Source organism: Haliotis rufescens, unplaced genomic scaffold, assembly GCF_023055435.1.
Source record: "Haliotis rufescens isolate VD_foot unplaced genomic scaffold, xgHalRufe1.0.p SCAF_5, whole genome shotgun sequence".
NCBI classification, from domain to species: domain Eukaryota; kingdom Metazoa; phylum Mollusca; class Gastropoda; order Lepetellida; family Haliotidae; genus Haliotis; species Haliotis rufescens.
The window spans coordinates 21,788,822-21,809,052 of NW_025964223.1; the positions used below are offsets into that span (position 1 = coordinate 21,788,822).

Sequence of the window (20,231 nt, forward strand, 5' to 3'; positions counted from 1 at the left end):
CTCACAATTGTCCCTCCTACCAAGCCATGTCAAATGTCAACAACCCATTTGACAAAAACCCCATGCTCAAACCACCCTTTTTCAATTATAATCCTTAATCCCCACGCCAGCCCCCTCTGAGTTAAATCCCGACTACTTTCAAATCAACAAATCAACAAACTGCCTCATCACGCACCCCTGTGGAGCCTCATGTTAATTTCCATAGTCAGGTAGACCTTTAACAGGATTAAGATTTCCATTTCTCCTCCTCACCTATATCCAGGTGTACTCGTTACTTGTGCAGGTGTCGACTTTCAGGGAGCCTCATTTTCAAACAATCCAAATATGTCGGACATTTAGGATGCGTTTATCCCGAGGAGTCAAGTTTCGCCTGTATAATATTCACAGGTAGCTACCTATCATCAGATCGCTTCTGGACCCTCGTTATGGATTTCATATAACCATATCAGTTCATCTTACACATGCATTATGTCAATATTATTAATATCAACACTGAAGTACTCGGTCAGTTGTGATTTTTGACACCACTTTTCTCAGAGGTTATGAAGGTAGTGTTAAATGTTTATGTTTTTGTTTGGTAGAAATCTATAATTCTTTCATTTTTAATTTTATGTTTTTATCATAAAACTTTTAGAATAATTTATCAATTCAATTTTAATTTCAGAACAGGCCTCGAGATTAATTGTGAACTGTTTTGTGTATTTATCATAATTTTTTAAAATAGTTTATTAATTCAATTTTAATTTCAGACCAGGGCCCACTTGCTCAAAGCGATAAGATGATCGTAACTACCATACTTCAACAAAGGCTTACGATAGTCTTAGCGCTAAGATCGCTTTGTGCAAGTGGGCCCAGGCCTTGAATTGTGAACTGTGTCGGTGTTGAATGAATAACATGACCATTTTGTTAAAAAAACCTATCACAGTTCCAAACTATATCTAATACCTGTTTCTAACAAAATGGTGTTTTCCTTTTCAGAAGCAGCGGGGCATATCGGCGACGAGAAGAAAGTCTGCACCAAGTGCCGTTTTGTTCAAACCCCTTGGCAGTGGGAAGTCAAAGAGTTCATCCTCGCTATGGTAAGACACATGACTTATTATTTTTAGTTTGTTTTAGCAAGTTTATTCCTAATTTAGCGAGTGGAGCTGTGAGCTGGATCATGTACCTAGCCTTGGCCTCCCGCTACACACAGCAGTAAGTTGTGTTGCCAGGAAGTCACAGCTTAGGAAGACACATGTCGCCAAGTCGATGAATTTCAATACATCCATGGTGAATATTTTTTGGCTGATTTTGGTGAATGTGAAACTATATTCAGAAAAGTTGCCATTCATCATTTCCTTGTAACCTGCTCCCATGGATTTGTATGTGACTGATGTGTGTCTTCTTCATTAGCGTTTGTTTGGACGTTGTCGGCCACACTGGACCGGGATGTGTGTAAATTTTCTCTCTATCAAACCTGTGAAATAGGAATTTCAGAAACAAAATTATGGATTGGAAAACACAAATATATTGAAATGATCCCATTATTTCAATCATACATGAGAAATGTATGTTCAAAATAATACCTCATTAGAAAACATACGTTTTTTTCAAGTTCTATTATTTAAATCAAGCATGAAAAATGGAAATTTAAAAAATTTACAGATTAGAAAACACATATGTTCTTGAAGTTATCCCATTATCTTAATAAGAAATAATAAATGGAAATTTCAACAGCAAATTTACAGATTGAAAAACATATAATTTTGACGTGATCCCATTAGTGCAACCCAAAATGAAAACTGAATATTTCAGAAACAAAATTAGTTTGGAAAACACAAATAAAGTTGACGCGATCCCATTACATCTAGTTTAATGATTTTCTCTAAATTTCTTCCTGGCCATGAAAGGGATCTTAAAGGGATTCCTCTTTTATTTGATGAACCGACAAAGCCTAGATGCTCCGCATGCTACCAAAATGATAGCTCAATTTCCGGCTGGGTTTATATCGACTGACCTGCAGTGACCACTACATTGTGAGGTCAGTATTTGACTTAATTCAGGTGACCTCTAACCAGGAGCAAAGGAGATTGAGAAACCGGGCACGTGTGTACTTTGTATTCCACGTTGTGTGTGCTTAGTATTACTGATACAATTCCATACCTTTTAGTCCAAATCCAGTTACATAAAAACAGGATATAGTGATATGGTTTTATTTATAAATAATTACATGACACTCAATGAAGTAATTTTTGTCATTACAAAATCACATTCTAAATGTTCTTCAATTCTGAATAAGTATTTATTTTCAAAATGTTTAGTATCCTATTATATTTTTTAAATTTAAATAGTTTGTTGAAGGAATATTTGCAAACTCAACACTCTCAGAAAAACAAAATGTGTGAAGGCTAAATTTCAAGAAAAAGATTAAATTTGGTTTCTACTGATCAATAGTTCCATAACAAAATTACTTGTCTGACAATTAAACAGTAATCAACAATCAGAATCAAGGTTTTCAAAAACAGCTGTGTTGAATATTTGTCAAGGTGTAAATCAACACTCAAAATAAGCTTCCCTGTTGAATATTCACAAAAAAAGTAAAACCAATCTCTCCTAAAAACCTTTTTAATGCATTGATGAGATGATTGGAGAATGTATATTTGTCGAAGAATGGGTTTAAATTTGGCAAACTAATTAAGTATGTGTCAGGGATTTGTTCTGGCAGGGGGACTATTTTTTAATTGGCCTTGAGAACGTCAGTACTGCCGAATATTTGCATGTTATTTGTTATCCTGAACATGTTGACCGCCCTATTCACAGGCAGTCAGCGGACTGACGATGTTTGTGATTAGTGTACACGCCGTGGTGTGACCGAGGTGTTACAGCCTCAGTGTGGTACAGCTTCACGTAACACACACTCTCATTAACCCAAACCCAGAGAAAAACTATCACTTTGAAACACATGACGCAGTTTTATGTACAAATAAACCCGAAACATCTACCACGAGTTGACACACACGAGATTCGTCCAATACAGGAATAAAATCAGACGAGGAAAAGTACTCAAGACAGGTAGAAACGATTGCTTTAGTTTTTGTTTTATTTAATTCCTGTTTGAATGGCTGGATTAGATGTTTTGGGAATTGCAGGGTCTGCTTTCAGTGAACGCTTGAATGTTCTAACAAATTTTGGACTATGTCCACGTTTCGAGGATGATATCATAGCCGTGACCTTCACATTGTTGTGTTTCCTGTAGATTCTATACTCTGAATATGTCCTTGGTGAATCATGTCATGTAACAAATTTAACCGGGATTTTCTCGAATGAAGACAAAATGGTGGAGAAAAAAACATTCCTGTTTGAGGTTTACGACTAAACCAGCCGACCTCTGTATTAAGTCGTGGCAGATACACGTGTAATGCACAGAACAGGACCTTCCCCGTGATTTTTTTCATTCTGTCTCTTTCTTAAAACTACAAAGAACTATAATAGATATTTTTTTCTAAATATCAGTTTGTTGTTGATGTTAGAATACATCTATTGAATTTAACTTGCAAATTATTTTCTTGAATTTTATTATGTCTGAAATGTTTTTGAAACTTTTTTGTCAGACTTTGTAAAAAAGTACCTGAATCATAATTTATGAGCTGAAAATATAACATTTTATTAATTCACAATTTTCTCTTATTTGAAAACTGCTCATGGTCAGAATGCTTCATTTTAGGTCACACAACATGGTCAAAAAGGAAGGGGATGTTTCGACTCGACCGGGGTCTGAAGGGAACCGACTCTACGTTATGGAGGGATCTGCACAGCTGGCAGCGGTAAGTAACAGAGTTGCCTCCCTTGCTGACATTATGATGTATATGTATCAAAGTTTCATAATTACTGAAGGCCAAAATCCAAAAGATTTTAAAAGTATAAATACAGTCGAACATTTTGTCGAACTTGGATGTGGCAAATTCCCATTTGTCTCGAACTCATTTGGGAGACGCAAGTATCCAAATTAAGCCTAAAGTTCCCCTAATGTCTCGAACCACGGAAAACTCAAACTGTTTTCCACACCACAAGGTTCAATTGTCACTAAAGTCTATTATATTTTATGGTGAATGCATAACATTTGGGGAAAATTATGAGAATCTTTCTTTGACTATTTGAATCCTGTGGCCAAGTGTATAAGGTAATTGATTACACTGAAGACTCAGGTTTGGTTCTACCACTGGTTCAGTGTTAAGATATGCATAGCATCCCACAAAATACTTTGAAAAAGGTTTGTGAAACACTCGTGCCTTGGGAAATGTAAAGATATATATTCTATATTTCATTTATATACTGAAGAAATTAAGAAAGGGAACATGACATGTGACGAATATTACTATATTTCAACCTAAAGTATTCATCAACAAAATAAGTTGTCAAGTAAATAGCAGTGCTGGGTGACCTTCGTGTTCACAAGAGGGAGGGAGGGAGTAATTATTGTGTAACACTGCACTAGCGATCATCCAGCTGCTTGTGACTTGTGTGCATATGAAAGTCAATTCTAATATTCTTTTCTTATAGATGTTTCCATATTTTTTTAATCAGTATATATTGAGATATAAGGAAGCAAATGAAGAAATCTAATATAATGAATGAATGAGTATGGTTTTACACCGTTTTTAGCAATATTCCAGCAATATCACGGTGGGGGACACCACAAATGGGCTTCACACAATGTACCCATGTCGGGAATCGAACCTGGGTCTTAACCACTAGGCTACCCGACTGCCCCCAAAAATCTAATATAAAAAGTAATTGTATTATAATTGTAAACATGTGTACATAGTTGTCTGTGTACAATTCCCGGTACAATTTATACAATAAACCATGGAGTCGGTAACCTTCAAGGAGCCACTTTCTACGTCATCTGACATTTACAACCTCAGCGATCTCGTCACAAACTATTCCAGTTGTGTTTGTAACGAACCTCTGGCGACACTGACCACATGGTGGACATAACTCGACACAGAGTTATCTCCCCTGTCTGGCTCTCCACCTCATGCACTGTCTGACTCCCCTGGTCAAATACGTCTGTTGGCTTAGACAATGTGGCTGTGTGATGGTCACTCACCATACATCTACACCACATTACCATAGCTTTATAAATACTGTAAACAAAACCACACATTCCCTTACAAGGAATATCTTTCTTTGGAATTGTCAGCTAGCCAGTGTTTACGTTTGTTCACACATTGTACACATGTGAACATGTTTTTGTGTGATTTTTGCATACTTACAATGTCAGTAAGAAATGCTCTACATTGGATACCTTTTTGATGTTAATATTAGCTTCATATTCGGTACATTTCCGAAGGTCAATATTTACTTGGCGAGATTTCGTATGATATAAATCACATGTTGGATGAAAGAATGTAATGAAATATCGGGCTGCTTAAGCAAATATTCGTGATTTTGAACTTCGAGTTCAAGTTATGTAAATAGTCCAACTAATCATATATGTTTGATTCACGATGTATCCTGGAAATAACTATGTTGAATCGTCCATGTATATGTGATTCTTCATTGTGTTTCTGACAATGCCAAACATTGCCTCGTTCGGGTTGTTGATAAGTTAAATAAGGACAGATAGCTAATATTTGATAGGATCGTGGAGGTTTTGTTTAATTGTTCTTTTATGATAGAGGTTCTTTGCTGTGGTTATTGAGTCACAAGCCGGGCAGTATTTGAACATGTGATCAACATTCGTGTGGTCTTTATGATAAAACAAACTACATCGTGAAAAGATCTGTGTTTGTTAATCAGCATTTTGGGATGTTTCGCCGTCAGCTTTGATACATATATGTTTTGTTGCTGTTATATGTGGTGTCGATTTGGTGGGGTGGGGTAAAAAAAACATTAATTACACACAATAGGTGATAGGATATGTCGTAGAAAACATGAGATGGCAAGGTTGAATTTTGCCAGTTGCAGCGCTGGTTCATTTTGGTGCAGTGCTACAGGAATAACATTTAATTTGAAGATTTTAGTATGGTAACACAGATTCGCATGTAAGACATTACAGAGATATTTTTCTTATCAAATTCCAATATAACATTACCGAGATATTTTTGTTATCAAATTCCAATATTTTTGTACGTAACGTAAGCAAACACATTTGATTGATGGTATGAAGTGAATTATGTTCAGTAACTATTGACAATCAATGTTTCACAGACAGTAATCTAAATTTACTTTTTTTTTATTAACCTATACAAGAATTTTTTTGGAGATTATTACTGATACCCATATTTGTGCGTTCTCGAAAATGCAGTGTATAAGATGCTGATGCTATTATGATTAATACTCTGGACCCACGGGCTACCATAGCCTCGTAAAGTGACATCACCGTCTTCGTCCCATTTATCATTAAGTTCACTAAAAATGTCTTTCGCTCATTGGTAAGTCTGATTTGGTGGCTATTTTTAGCATTGTAGATTTCTAATTAAAATATCCTGAAAAAAAATTGTTTGTCCTGTCGTCACAATTAAAAAATATCCCCAAAATATTCATGATACTTAACTTTTTGGGGTTCATTATATAACTAAAGGTATGGTGATGAAAGTGTCCAGGGTATTTTTCTTGATTGAATCATGAATCGTCTAAGGCACCACAATGGAATATTTTGCAATCCAAGACCTGTTCTTTCTGGAGCTTCATTTAACTAAGCCATGCCAGCAAATGAATTTTTCAGATATATATTCTTTATAACGCCCATCATTCACAGCAATAATCCAGCTTGACAATCCTAATCCCACATTTTTAAATATCCATGTTCGAAAATCTGCCATTTTATGTCAGCTTATAATTTCAGGGCATTAATATCCCTGTACAAAAGTCTACTATGTTACGTTTGCTTATGATTTCAGGGCATGCAGACGCAGGATCGCTACCTTTTCCTCTTCAGTGATCTGCTGCTCATCGCTAAGCAGAAGTGAGTACACCTTTCATCTGATTATAATCGTGTAACAAACACATTCATTTGAGGGAGGATAGCGTGTATTTGCGCAGGAGCTTCATGGTATTGGGCTGCGGATCCCTTTCCATGGCTTCTACATTCCTCGCTCCAAGCTTTCCAAATATGTCACTCATATCAGAGTTGGTTTTGAACAATGTCTGCATAATTATTTCCCTATGCTAACATGATGCAAACTTTCCATGGCCTTCAAAAAATTCTTCGATTGTTGTGTTTCCTGTTTTTATGAGCGTCAAATTTTGTTGATTTGTTGCTATCATTGGTTCCTATTTGTATGGAGATTGATAACACTTCCTTCCCATCATAATGTTGACAAGGTGATTCAGAGCCATCAACAGTTGTCCAAGTCTCTGCCACACTGTTTGATGTATGGTAGCAATATTCTTGGCTAGCAGACTCATTTTTGAAAATGGCCTTTTAAACACATTTTTGAGAGTTTAGAGGTAACAATAGTTATTATCCCCCGCTATGAAGTGGAAAGGGAGTATAGGAATTGGTGCTTTCCATCCATCCATCATGTTTCGTTTCCGGATAAGAACTCAAAAATCATGAGAGTTATCTCAACCAAACTTGGTACATACATAGGTCTTGTGGTGAACTAGGGCCTTTTGAAAGTTTGGGATTTTTGACAAATTTATTTTTAAAGTTTCCATGGCAATGACTTTTGACTGGAAATGGTATTGGTGGCGGATATGAGTACTAGTATTTCATGCTTGTGACAAATACTTTGGTCACCTTCATATCTTGCAGAATACTCCGTTTGTTTTTTGTTGTATGTGTCTTGTAAAGGTAATCCTTGAGATGGCATTTGAGTCTATGTATGAACTATAATGGTTTGTGTTTTGTTTCAGATCCAATACAACGTTCAAGTTGAAGCATCGAATACAGTTGTGTGATGTGTGGATCTCGAACTGTATCGAGGAAGTGAGTGAACTCACGCGGCCACAGGACAGATCCTTTGTCATCGGGTGGCCAACAACCAACACTGTGGCTACTTTCAAAGATGCTGAAACTAAAGACAAATGGCTGACGAAATTAACTGCGTAAGTTTAGAGTTGTCAAATGGTGGTCCTTATTGTGATGTTTGTGAGGGCATCGCTTCAGTGGTGGTGGTGGTGGTGGTTTTATTTGGGGATGTTGGTTGTGAGTGTCTGGCTCTTAAAGGCACTCTTGAAAGGGGCATCATTGTATTGTTGAAAGGGGCATCATTGTATTATTGAAAGGGGCATCATTGTATTGTATTGTTGAAAGGGGCATCATTGTATTGTATTGTTGAAAGGGGCATCATTGTATTGTATTGTTGAAAGGGGCATCATTGTATTGTATTGTTGAAAGGGGCATCATTGTATTGTTGAGAGGGACAGTGCAGTTGTATTGTTGAATGAGACATCACATTTCACCTGCTGGGCGACTGACTAATGCAGTATTCATATGATGGAGAACTTTCTCAATCCTGCTGTACTGAGTGGTAGAGCTGATTGTTTAAATTAGGGTTTGGGGTAGAATTTATTCAAACATGTTACCTTCCAAACATCAGAAATGAATTAACGTATATTTTACATGAGTCATGCTTATACAAATATTTCAATGGAAAATTTCCAAACACACTGAAGAAGTTCTAAATTTTTCAAAATTTTAGAATTTGTAAGTGGTAATTCATGTATTATATAGGATATGAAAAAGGTAATCTAGATTTCTTTGATATTTTGAAACTGTTTCTGGGGATTTCTCCATTGTTTGATGTTGCTTGACTATGCAATACCTGTCTGCCAAAATGGCCAAGCTGATGCAGTGTTTTGCACTTGCGGGATGACCTTGTGCATTGACCTGAAGCCAAACAGGAGATTGTCACCAGTCGTGTTACCCACAATGCACTGGCCACTGCAATAAGATTTTCCGGCCGATAAGATTCTGATTACATTCACTTCCAACATTCTGCACCAAGTCCACTGAAAGGTTATTAGAAGGATAACCTAGCGTTTGATTCCTATGTTCATACAGGATGTCAAATCACATTTCTTAGTTAAATATGCATGCATATGTACATATTTGTTTCTGAAGGAAATGTGTAAGAATTTTTGTTATGATCATGTGCTCGAAAATACAAATGTTTTAGTTTAACAAGAATGTGATAATCTTGCCATGGCTGGGCTGATGTTGTAGAATGGCCTTAAAGACAGGTCTGTATAAGAACCTGAGTCCTTCTCAACATGAGCTTCCTGGGTCTGTATTGTCTTTTACTCTGTTCCAGACAAATTCAGGAAGAGAAGCTGAAAGAGGAGTCTCGCACAACCCAGCTCAAAGTTGTAAATAGGCATATTGATCAGGTTGGTGCAATGCTGTACTTTTCCAACACCGCCACCAAGGCAGAAACGTCTCATTAAACTCACAAACTGTACCACAGTTTGCAGATTCAACACAATTAGCGTGAAAATAAACTAATTATGAAGGTTTTTTAATGAAATTGTTTCAACAAGGTGGCATGTGAAGGGTGCAAACACACGTTATTGTCTGAACACAATTGATCTGTTTAAGAAAACCGCCTTTCCACTAATGGGAACATATGTAAGGACTTGGCTTGGCACGGAGCCGAGTTAATAGTAAACATGAAATTACAACAAGGCAACATTTAAATAGAGGTTTGATGGTCTGGACTGTGTCTGAATGAGGCCATATCCTCTCGGAGTCCACTCATCTGCGATGACCAGTAAGCTTCCTCGACTGATGGTGGCGGACATGTTGGTTTAAACCCTCATGTTCAGCCTATTTGTTGAGAGACGGAAATCTCTTAAAACAGAAACATATTTACTCCATCCGGACAATTATGAAATATTTATTTCTATGTTTATGAATCATTGTCTTAATATGTCCTGTGATTGCAAATACAGACCATGTCTGAACTACTCTTTCTAACTAAAATGCCCTAACAAAAATGTTGATATTAATGTAAAATCTTCCTCTTTCTCTAAACATTTTCTTGGTTAAAAAATCCTCTGAATATTTGTTTACCAGATTTAACTCAAACAGATGGTTTCAATAAACCACTGCAGTAAACTCTGCAATATACAAGCATGTCATAATTGAGAACAGGTGATAAAATCAGAACAAGTAATAAAACAAGAGGAACTGTGTTTATGACCAATCAGTATGTCATCCTAAATCAAAAACACATGGCCAAAATTACCCTTTGTTCTGAAATAAGAGTGTCATTCAAGTAAGTACACTACCAATGAATGTCATAATAAAATGTAATAAAACAATAAAACAGTCCATTGTCCCAAGAAAACATGTCAGCTGAAAAAAATGAATACCAACCTAAAAACATTTCTTTGGTTTTAAGAACATTAAAATTTCAAGCAATCAGGAAAATGTACCCTGCCTTGAAGTTAATTAAATTGAAATCACATACCAATATCAGGCGAGCAAACAAACAGTTGTCGGTTCAAGTGTTCAAGCTTCTCCTGAGTAGAAGGTGACAAGTATACTATCTACTATACCGGTGTATAACAGCAAGACAATAGATGTTTGCACTACACCCTGTTGGTGTCAATTAAGGCAACACCTTTCTTGCTGTGTCTGATGCTGCTAAATGACTATTAACCCTTAAGTACACAAACAGTTAAACTCACTTAGTGGCATGGTCTGGGAAAATATTAAGCAAATATCATTGAATTATTTGACACATTTGAAGATGTGTTCAATTGATTTCCTTTGACATCAATTTCCAAGGCAGTTTTACTGGCACGAGGGTTTGAAAATATTAAACAAATACCGTTTGATTGTTGATTGAATTTGTTTGGCATTTAGTGCATAGATGGTTTGTTTATGGGACTGTCTTGCCATTGGTTGATTATGTAGTTTGAATTGCAGTTATCAGAAATCTGACATAGCGACTCTTTATTTTGGTTGCTTGACATATGTGTTTCAATGAAGAATTGATTGTTTACAAAGTACAGCTGGAAGTTGGAGCTGTTATTTCTAGAAGTTTGAACAGAAATTTGGCATCACAGTAATTAATAGAAATAAAATAGTTTCACAATATTTTCGTTCAGTAAGGTTAAAAAGTTGGCTAATGTTCCGCAGTCATCATAGTTTGGTGAAGCTTCTTAGAGGTTGGTCAGAAACCCATATTTTAAAGTTGTCTAAAAGATTCAATTACTTTGGTTAAAATTATTTCTGTACATAAGTTATATATAAGCTTTTTTTGTAAACAATATGGTCCATAACGTGTCTCTAGTGACGTATATTTGAAGTGTAGTGTTTGTATGTGGGGTTTAACATATTTTTATTCAGGAAGATTATTTGTATGTGTTGTATAAGTTATAGAATTGAAGGATCTGTGTTGGTGTGAACAAGGAATGATAATTAAAATTAAATATTTTTAACATTAAATTTAATTAATGTTTTTATTTTGTTTGTAGAAATGCTCTGTGACAGTCAATAACACCTGTGAAGCCAAAGACGTGCTGCGGATGTGCATGGCACAGCTACTCATACAGGTAAGTTGTAATCAGTGCACGTGTTACCTGTAATCAACAATAGCCATACCTGTAATCAAAGCTAGTAGGAACGCTTCATTGTGTTACTGGGGTGGTCGGGTAGCCTAGTGGTTAAAGCGTTCGCTCGTCATGCCGAAGACCCGGATTCGATTCCCAACATGGGTACAATGTGTGAAGCCTATTGCTGGAATATTCCTAAATGCGGCGTAAAACCATACTCACTCACACATTGTGTTACTTCCTTTTTCAGTTTCATTTGTACAGAATACAGCGGTTATACATTTGCAAATGTGGAACTTTATCATATAATTCAATAAATATACACAAGAACCATGTTTCTACATTCATCTGTTAACACAGCCTAAAAATATATCTGATTTAACCATATTAATGCATGTTATGGAAATTATGAATATGAAATTTTAAAATGATTTATTTGTTATGGCTGAGGTATTGTGATAGTATCTAATAGATAATGAATTAAGCGCCTTTACTATAACTCAATATTTAGAGGGTTTTTTATGAGATGACTTTTTGTTATAGTTAATCTATGCTTCTACAAATAGAGAATTGACTGAAATAATGATCAAATCTATTTGCTCATTTATATCACAATTATATCAGTATTCTGATCATGGGGTTTTTCTATTAATACTGCAGCCTAAAATCTGTTTTAAAAAACTGCTTATTGAAGACGTGTCACTGTATATACTATCAACCAAATCATATTTGTATATTCCCTCAAATATGTATTTCTCGATTCTGTGAAGCAATTTAGTTATCTGTTTATTAATCCAGTTCCCTGCATGGAAAATATATATTATTTAAACAAAAATAATATTACATATTTATATTTTACTATAATTATTTTAATTAAAATGGAGAAAACAATGTAAATCACATAATCTGTCAAAAAGTAAATATCACAAAAAAACAGAAGATGTAAACAGTGCTGAAGAAAACTCACAAAAAGTAGTCATTAAAACATAAAAGTCCTCAAATTTTATTTCAATATTAAGATCACTAATATTTTTCCAGATCTCACCTCTGCAACAATATAATCCCTACTATGTTACATTTAACTGTCATTAAGGGCAGACAAGCCTGCAAACAATCAGAGGATATGTTTTAATTGATAGAATTACTCCATTGTTGTCCCAGTCTGGATTGTTTTAGGGCAGACAGTAGCAGTTTATAGAACAATGGCCTCCCCCAATGGCTGCCCTCTGTTGTTACAACAATAGGAAGTGAACAATTAGATAGACCCTAGAAGAACAAGCCACTGTTAGCCTGGAAAACATCAATTATCCTGTACAGTTAATTTCCCACTAATTGGCAAGCCTTCGTTAAACCTGGGGGGGAAGGGGGGCTAATCTCTGTCGTAAATCGGGGATTAACTTCATGACTGTTGAGATTGACTGTGTCCATTGGTAGATCTGCCTTGGTCTTGAGTGTGTGCCCAGAGTCTGAAAATAACCCCCACGAGATCCGCACCCTCAAATCACTGCTGACCAACAGCGCACGGACAACATTACCTGTTGATCTGCTGCCGTAAAGGGAGACCACTGTGTTTATCAGAGACATTTTTGGATTAGTCTGTTGACATAACTGGCATTTGGTCCCCATGCAGCCGATTTGGGATGACATTTGTTTTATATGAGATGAGAAAGAATTGAACAAGCATCATCGCTCGGATCGTTATTTGCGTTTTTTGACCATTCATATTGGATTTCTATACTGTGGGATTGTGTCGATGGAGTTGGCTGTCGGTGTGACACTGTGTTCACGGATGCTGTAGTGTCTAACTGCGGTAGATGTTAGCCATGCCGTGTATGAGGCCCAAATTATTGTCAAAAAGTCTCAGCTTTTTGCACAAACTGAAGGTATAGTTCAATCCTTTTATGTTCAGTGACTAGTGGTATGAATACCTATTTGTATACGGTCTAACAAAATATTAATCATTTTATCTTTTAGACATATTTATTTCCCCAAATATGTGAATCTGGACAGAATTATATTTGTAAAGCTGCTGATGTCATACAATGTCCTTAGTTGTTTCTTTTATAGTGAAATGTTTTGACCGCAGATCATTGAAAACAGTCGTTTATTAAGACCAGTGATTTTTTATGATTGTGATAAATGGTTTACCATGTTTCAGTGAGTAAGGATAAGATTTATGGATTTATTCTCAAAGAAGTTAGACATGTTTCAGTGATGTATGCAACTAAATATCTTGTCATTTGTATAGAATAAAACACAAAACACATGCACAGTCCAGAGTTGACAATGCTGATGATAAGTTTGGTTTATGAAAGATGGGATTTTTCTTAAACATGACATTGAATTAATATGTGCCAGCTACTATGTTTGTACTTATGATTCATAACGATTGAATACAGTAATACAGCTATTAACAACTCTCTGTATAGGAAAGTGTTGATGTATAAAACTAACAACCCTTCTTTGGGATAAGAAAATGTTTCACAAATTGAAAGAAAACAACCGATAAAAAACATTCCTTGATGTTATCAGATCGAACGTTAGTGACAGGATGTATGCGGGATCGAAATTTTATGAGTAATGTTGTTATCTTGATGTGAAAGAGGAGCTATGAATCTATAAATAGACTGACAAAGCTTGTTCAAGAGGGAGGTTGGTGTATGTACATATATGGGTGAGTGGATGTAGATATGTATTTCAGATTTACACTATAGTTTAACTTATATCTTTGCTATGTGCCATGTCTGTATACGTCTAATCTTCATTACAGGAGAGTGAACAGAAGGATTACCAGTTGTGGGTGTTGACAGGAAAAGAAACGATTTATCCTCTTATAGGTAAGTCAATTTTACTTTTTAATGCGTAATGAAAAAATGAATTTTAATACACGAGTCTCATAATGTCGATAGGTAAGTATTAACATTGATAAGACGTGAATCTAGGTAACTGTATGTTAGAATTTATGTTTAGTATTTGGCAAATGGTCGGTGTTATGATGAGGCTATGGTTAAACAATTGATATTGTTTTCTGCCTCGTAAATCAGTCACACATGACCCATGTGCCTGGTGGCACCACCCTTCAGACCGTACCCCCCAGATGCCCCACCCCACGTAAATCTGTCAGCTTGGCCTGTCAGTCAATAGGAACCACTGTTCTATCCCAGCCATGTTTTTTGACAATACCTCTATTCTGTGGGTATGAATACAGGTTAAACCAGCAGGTGTTCTTTTGTCCCCATTGTCCCCGATTTGGTCGTTTTCTGTTGTTTGTTTAGGGTGATCATGTTTATGATACTGAATTTAGTCAATAAGTTTATATGTAATAAAATAACATTTTGAAAATTTTATTTCTGAAAAGTAGAATTTTTTTTAAATTTTCAAAAGGGTTCTTATATATAAGTAATTCATGTTATATGTACCGTATGAAATTGTTTAAAATATAAAGTTTTATTTAGCAATTTTTTCTAATATAGTTACAGTGACCCTATAAAAACTAAAGTAGTTAAAAAATGTTATTATGGGTTTGTCCTTAGTGCACGTAGTATGTCACTGACATCACCTTGGCTGGTAATAATAGTCAGTGTATGTAAGAACTTGACAGATGTATCATACATGAAAGCTCGCTGATAAAGCTCTGAATAGATGTATGCACCAACCGTGTCTCGTGAAATACTATAGTAGAGATAGAGGCTTGTGTACATGTATCAGGTCAGGTAGTACCCTGTGACAATAGGGAGGAGATAGACCTGCAGTTGCTGGCCTTGAGGTATACAGGATGTGCTTTAGCAGGAACATGGATGATAGGTTCAGACTTTTATTTATTGTATGGTTCAGTCCTTAAAAATATTTTTGTGTGTGGGTTCCTGTCCTTTTTGTGTTCCCATTTTTAGTTCAGTCCATTTTGCTAGTTTAAATCCTGGTATCGGCATGGTTCAGTCGGTGTGGTTCATACAATGAGTCTTGCATAAAGGACAACATTCTAATTTTACAGGTTCAGTCCTTGTGTGACAGAGTCCGTTCTTGTAATAAGGTTCAGTTGTTTCCTTAAACAGGTTCAATCATTTTCTTAGACAGTTTGATCCTGTTATTTTTGGTAGCCTAGTGGTTAAAGCGTACGCTTGTCATGCTGAAGACCCGAGTTCGATTCCAGACATGGGTACAATGTATGAAGCCCATTTCTGGTGTCCCCTGCCGTGATATTGCTAGAATATTCAAAAAGCGGCGTAAAACCATACTCACTCATTCACTCACTGTCACTTTGGCAGGTTCAGTCATTTTCTTTGACAGGTTCAATCCTTGAAGAATGAAATGTCAATACACCGCTGTTTTATGTGAGGGTACACTTTCAGTCATAAATCAAAAGCTATGTAACTGACATGCACCAAGATGGTCGAGATATACTTTGAAGTAGTTTTTGTATGTTACTTGGTGAGCATGGCATTCTGCTTGCTTTGTATAGATAAGATATGTTAACACATGGAAGTGTGTCATCCATGAGAGTGTTCAAGTGTTGCTGTTGTGATTTGAAAGCATATTCAAAGAGCCATAGAAAACACAAATCATGTTATGAAATCCTATCACTCCTCTACACACTAAAGGTCATACAGTCCTTAAATGCCAAATACTGCTTAACTTACAACCATTCATAATCAATCCGATTTTATTTAAACTTTTCAAAACCACAAAAGTAGACTTCAAATATTGCTTTGCCTTTGTATAGACGACATAGGTGTGACAGTTATTTCATAAATGTCCTTTTCAATCAAAACCTCTTTAAAGACAGACGTACCCAGTGCATCTTTTGAAGTGTGACCCCACCCATAATAATGGTTTTGCAATCTCGGTGAACGTACCGCCTAGTTTGTTGAACCGTCATGGTCATGCATTCTACGTCAGACATGTTGTGTTCGCTACACTCCACCGACACAACACAGAAGGAGCACCATTATGGGGAAAATTAGCCTTTTAGGATATGTTCCCTAAAACATATATGGAAGAGCAGTCCGGCAAGCTATTGGGGGGTACAGAACCTTATCTGACAAGTCATGGTCCAGTGTTTGGCATAGGTAAAACAGCATGTTGACTCAGGGGACCCACTTGCGCTCAAATCACGGAGCATGGTCGTCATGTTGTTCCTTGTTGGAATCGGACTAAACACGGAAGGCAATTGGGCGGTGAAGGACCTTGAAACAGGTCAACAAAGTTGACCACTTGCTTTTAAACTGGAATTTGTTTGCATGACTTCACCGCAATGCTTTCAATACTGCCAACTACCTTAATACATGAAGCTGGATGTGATTGTGATCAGAATTTCTCCCAGGAAATGCTACCAAAACGTAAGTCCTCAAATCTTTCAAATCCCCCTTTTGGAATAATATGTATATTAGTATTGGAAATTCATTTAGTGTTTATAGGAACAGCGATATTTTCATCCATAAGTAGTATGAAAAGATTTTGCAAATATGCCTCTCTTTTTTTTTAATAACTAAATTTTCTATTTCTGTAATAGGGTCATTGAAATACATTTTATGGAGTATGAAATATTTTTATGGACAGTGGTATAAGTAGCTGAACCGATGTTTCTTTAGTGTTCCAATAGCAGTTTCATTTATGTTAAAGCATATTTTAACAATAGTGGTTTTTGAGTTTTTTAAGGACAAGTTAAATAGCCTCAAATATATATCAGCTGCAAATCATTGATTGTAGTTGCATTGATGGGTATAGATAATGCTGCCAAGTGATAGTTCGTCCAAAGTCCAGCCTTTTATCGTTGCGGTGATAAGAGTATAAACATCGAGTGATAATAAGATGTATTTTTAAACCCACTCACAATAATACTTACAACTGTGTATTATTTACATAAATCACTTCCGAGATGTGGGTATATTGAGAGTTGTGTTAGGTGTCTGTTGGCAATAGAGACGGCTTTTGTATGCAGTCGAAGGCTATGGTGAACCGTGTCGATAGACCTGTTTGCTCTTCAATGTAAAGGGAGACTTATGTCGGACATTAAACACTTACTTTGTTATATTTTAATTTAGATCAACCTAAAATTATATCAATTAGTATGATATTTTAAAGTAATTATTCTGTAAGGGGTGGTGGGGTAGCCTAGTGGTTATAGCATTCATTAATCATGCTGAAGACCCGGGTTCAATCCCCACATGGGTACAATGTGGGAAGAACATTTCTGGTTCCCCCCCTGTGATGTTCATGGAATGTTGTTAAAAGGGGCATCAACTCCTCTGTCATTCTATTATCGATAATATTTTTTCAAACTATGTATTCATCCCTGTTAAAGTGTAGCATTTCGATGAGTGGCACTCATTAGATTATAGATGGGTTTTTTTTATCACTTTATTTCTTTTTTTCTACATTAAAGTTTTACTGAGATTATTGTGCAGTATCTGATATATATACATTTAATATATATTCATTAAGTGAATACTCGAATAGTCTGGTTTTTGGCATTTTTGTATTAGTTTATCGACATCATGGGGACGCTTAGGTTTGTTTTGTTTCTAGATAGTAAGTTTCTTTTGTATTAATATCATTTTAAAGAAATTGTGTATATATTTAATTTTTAGAGTTCACTTAAAACAAGTATTTCAATATATTGTCTGAATGGACTTCTGTTTCAAACACCTGAAACAATATTTGATACTTAGTGAGATTTATGCCAACTAATATCTGAATCATTTGCATCTGAACAGCGTTATTTTACTGCCAGTGGCTTAATCTGTCTTAATCATCCTCTTAAGCTAATCCTCCAGCACCTGGGGTTGAATTATGCAGCTTTGTTCAAGAGATTTGTCACTTTTCAAGAACATAGGTATTAATCGCTTTGTTTTGGTAGTGAGGTGAATGTGGTCTTGGGAAGCTGAGGTATTATGATGTTACGTCCTAGCAGACAATGGAATGACATCACAGTGGTCAGTTATTGCTGGTCATTGTCCTGAAGGTGAACTGGTCAGTTTGTAAACAAAGTGGAATCTGGTTTATTAAGATAATTCAGTTTGGAATCACAGCTACGTGAATAACTTAGTTTGAGGACTGACACCTGGTGTTCACTTTGACAAAAGGTAGTATACTGTAGAACAGTACGTGATCATCACAAAGCCACTTGTAGCCCAAGAAAGACTGTCCTGACTTAACTAGGGTGTGCATAATTTCTACATTCATGTTAGACTGGTAGCAGGCTATATTTCCATCTAAAAATTTTAAAAATTGACATGTCCCAGGTGTGTTCCAATGCATTATAGGCTAAATTTTGATTGTGTTTAGTATTTATCGTAATGCAAAAAATGTATTACATTTTGTTGTGAAATATAGGCTAATCTGTTGTACTTTTTAGGTCAGTTGCTATGGTAACTTGTGGCACTGACACTTTCATAGGAAAATAAACAAATTATTTTGTATCTATCGAAAATCTCATCTAATCGACAGGTAAAATATGGCAATATTTTTTAATTATATTTAGGTGAGATATGATGACTGTTTTGAACATCAAAGATGATGTAGTTATGAGAGCAGTATGATTGTTCTGTCACCTGTTCTGTAAACTGTAAATAATTTCAAACTAAGGCTTAGTTGAGACCAGATCACCTGATGCATGCACCAATTACCAATCAGAACTTTTATCACTATCATGCAAGTGAGATTTGCATCACCTGGACAGGTGAGGTCACCTAGATGGGATTTTATCACCTGTAATCAAGCTCACTTGTAGATCAGCTTGGTGTCACTACCTGTCACTAGCATTGTCTATCAAACTCAAATGGACACAGTTCAAATTATTACCATAGGAGATTCTATTTACCTGGACAGTATCTTACCTGTATGACTTACCTGTACAGTATCTTACCTGGACGGATTATGAAACCTTACCTGTCAGCAACTGCATGAGAATACAAAGGACTATGCAACTTGATGATGCTGACGTTTGATTTGTAACTCATCCAAGACCTGTGACGACTTCAGACAAACTGTTTTTCTTTAGTTGATTATGCTTATTATTGCTGTGGATCTCAAGGAATTATGAATGAAATAAGTGAAGACTGTGGGATAGAAAATCCGGTCGCCAGCTGTCTTATCTGTGTGGAATTGTGACGTTGGTGGAAAGGCGCAATGTCCTGAACCGATGAGATATGTGGTACTCCAGATCCCATCGGAGACATTTTAATCTTATTTTCGCTTTGTGTCGAGTTTGGCCATGTTTTGTCTGTGTTGTCGATTTCATTATGTGATGGAAGTGACCCCGTTATCGGACATACCGCCTGTTGAACGTGAGTCATAGCTAATTGGGTTGTCATATTTGATATGTAATTCTGAATTATCAGCAGTTATGTCACTTGCTTTTAATTATGTAGGTGTGATGTGCTGTTAGTTTCCCATGATGGTAGTGGTACCTACACACATTGTCAAAACAGTGGGATAATTGTCTGTCAGAACCTATAGTCATATTAAAGGCCTCGTGCTTCTTGTCATTCAGATGGTCACAAAATCATTTTACTTAAAGATCTTTTTCTCAGAGTTATGTTATTCTATTTCTTTATGAAGCTCAACGAGTATTAACATGTATACTCAATCCCAGATATAATGGTTATATTTAGGGGGCAGTTGGGTAGCCTGGTGGTTAAAGCGTTCGCTCATCACGCCAAAGACCCGGGTTCGATTCTCGACATGGGTACAATGTGTGAAGCCCATTTCTGGTGTCCCCCGCCATGATATTGCTGGAATAC

General features: G+C 36.1%; 1 protein-coding gene across 11 annotated transcripts in view; it reads left to right on the forward strand.

The window, feature by feature from the left end:
- Window positions 1–20,231, forward strand: part of LOC124112017 (rho GTPase-activating protein 20-like) — a 276,303-nt gene that overhangs the window by 244,063 nt on the left and 12,009 nt on the right. For all 11 annotated transcript variants that reach the window (XM_048384210.1, XM_048384211.1, XM_048384209.1 and 8 more), the window contains 7 exons: window positions 979–1,079; window positions 3,704–3,803; window positions 6,885–6,949; window positions 7,843–8,034; window positions 9,243–9,318; window positions 11,413–11,490; window positions 14,261–14,327. In XM_048384210.1, coding sequence (XP_048240167.1) covers window positions 979–1,079; window positions 3,704–3,803; window positions 6,885–6,949; window positions 7,843–8,034; window positions 9,243–9,318; window positions 11,413–11,490; window positions 14,261–14,327 — 679 coding nt within the window. The remainder of the gene's footprint in view (window positions 1–978; window positions 1,080–3,703; window positions 3,804–6,884; window positions 6,950–7,842; window positions 8,035–9,242; window positions 9,319–11,412; window positions 11,491–14,260; window positions 14,328–20,231) is intronic.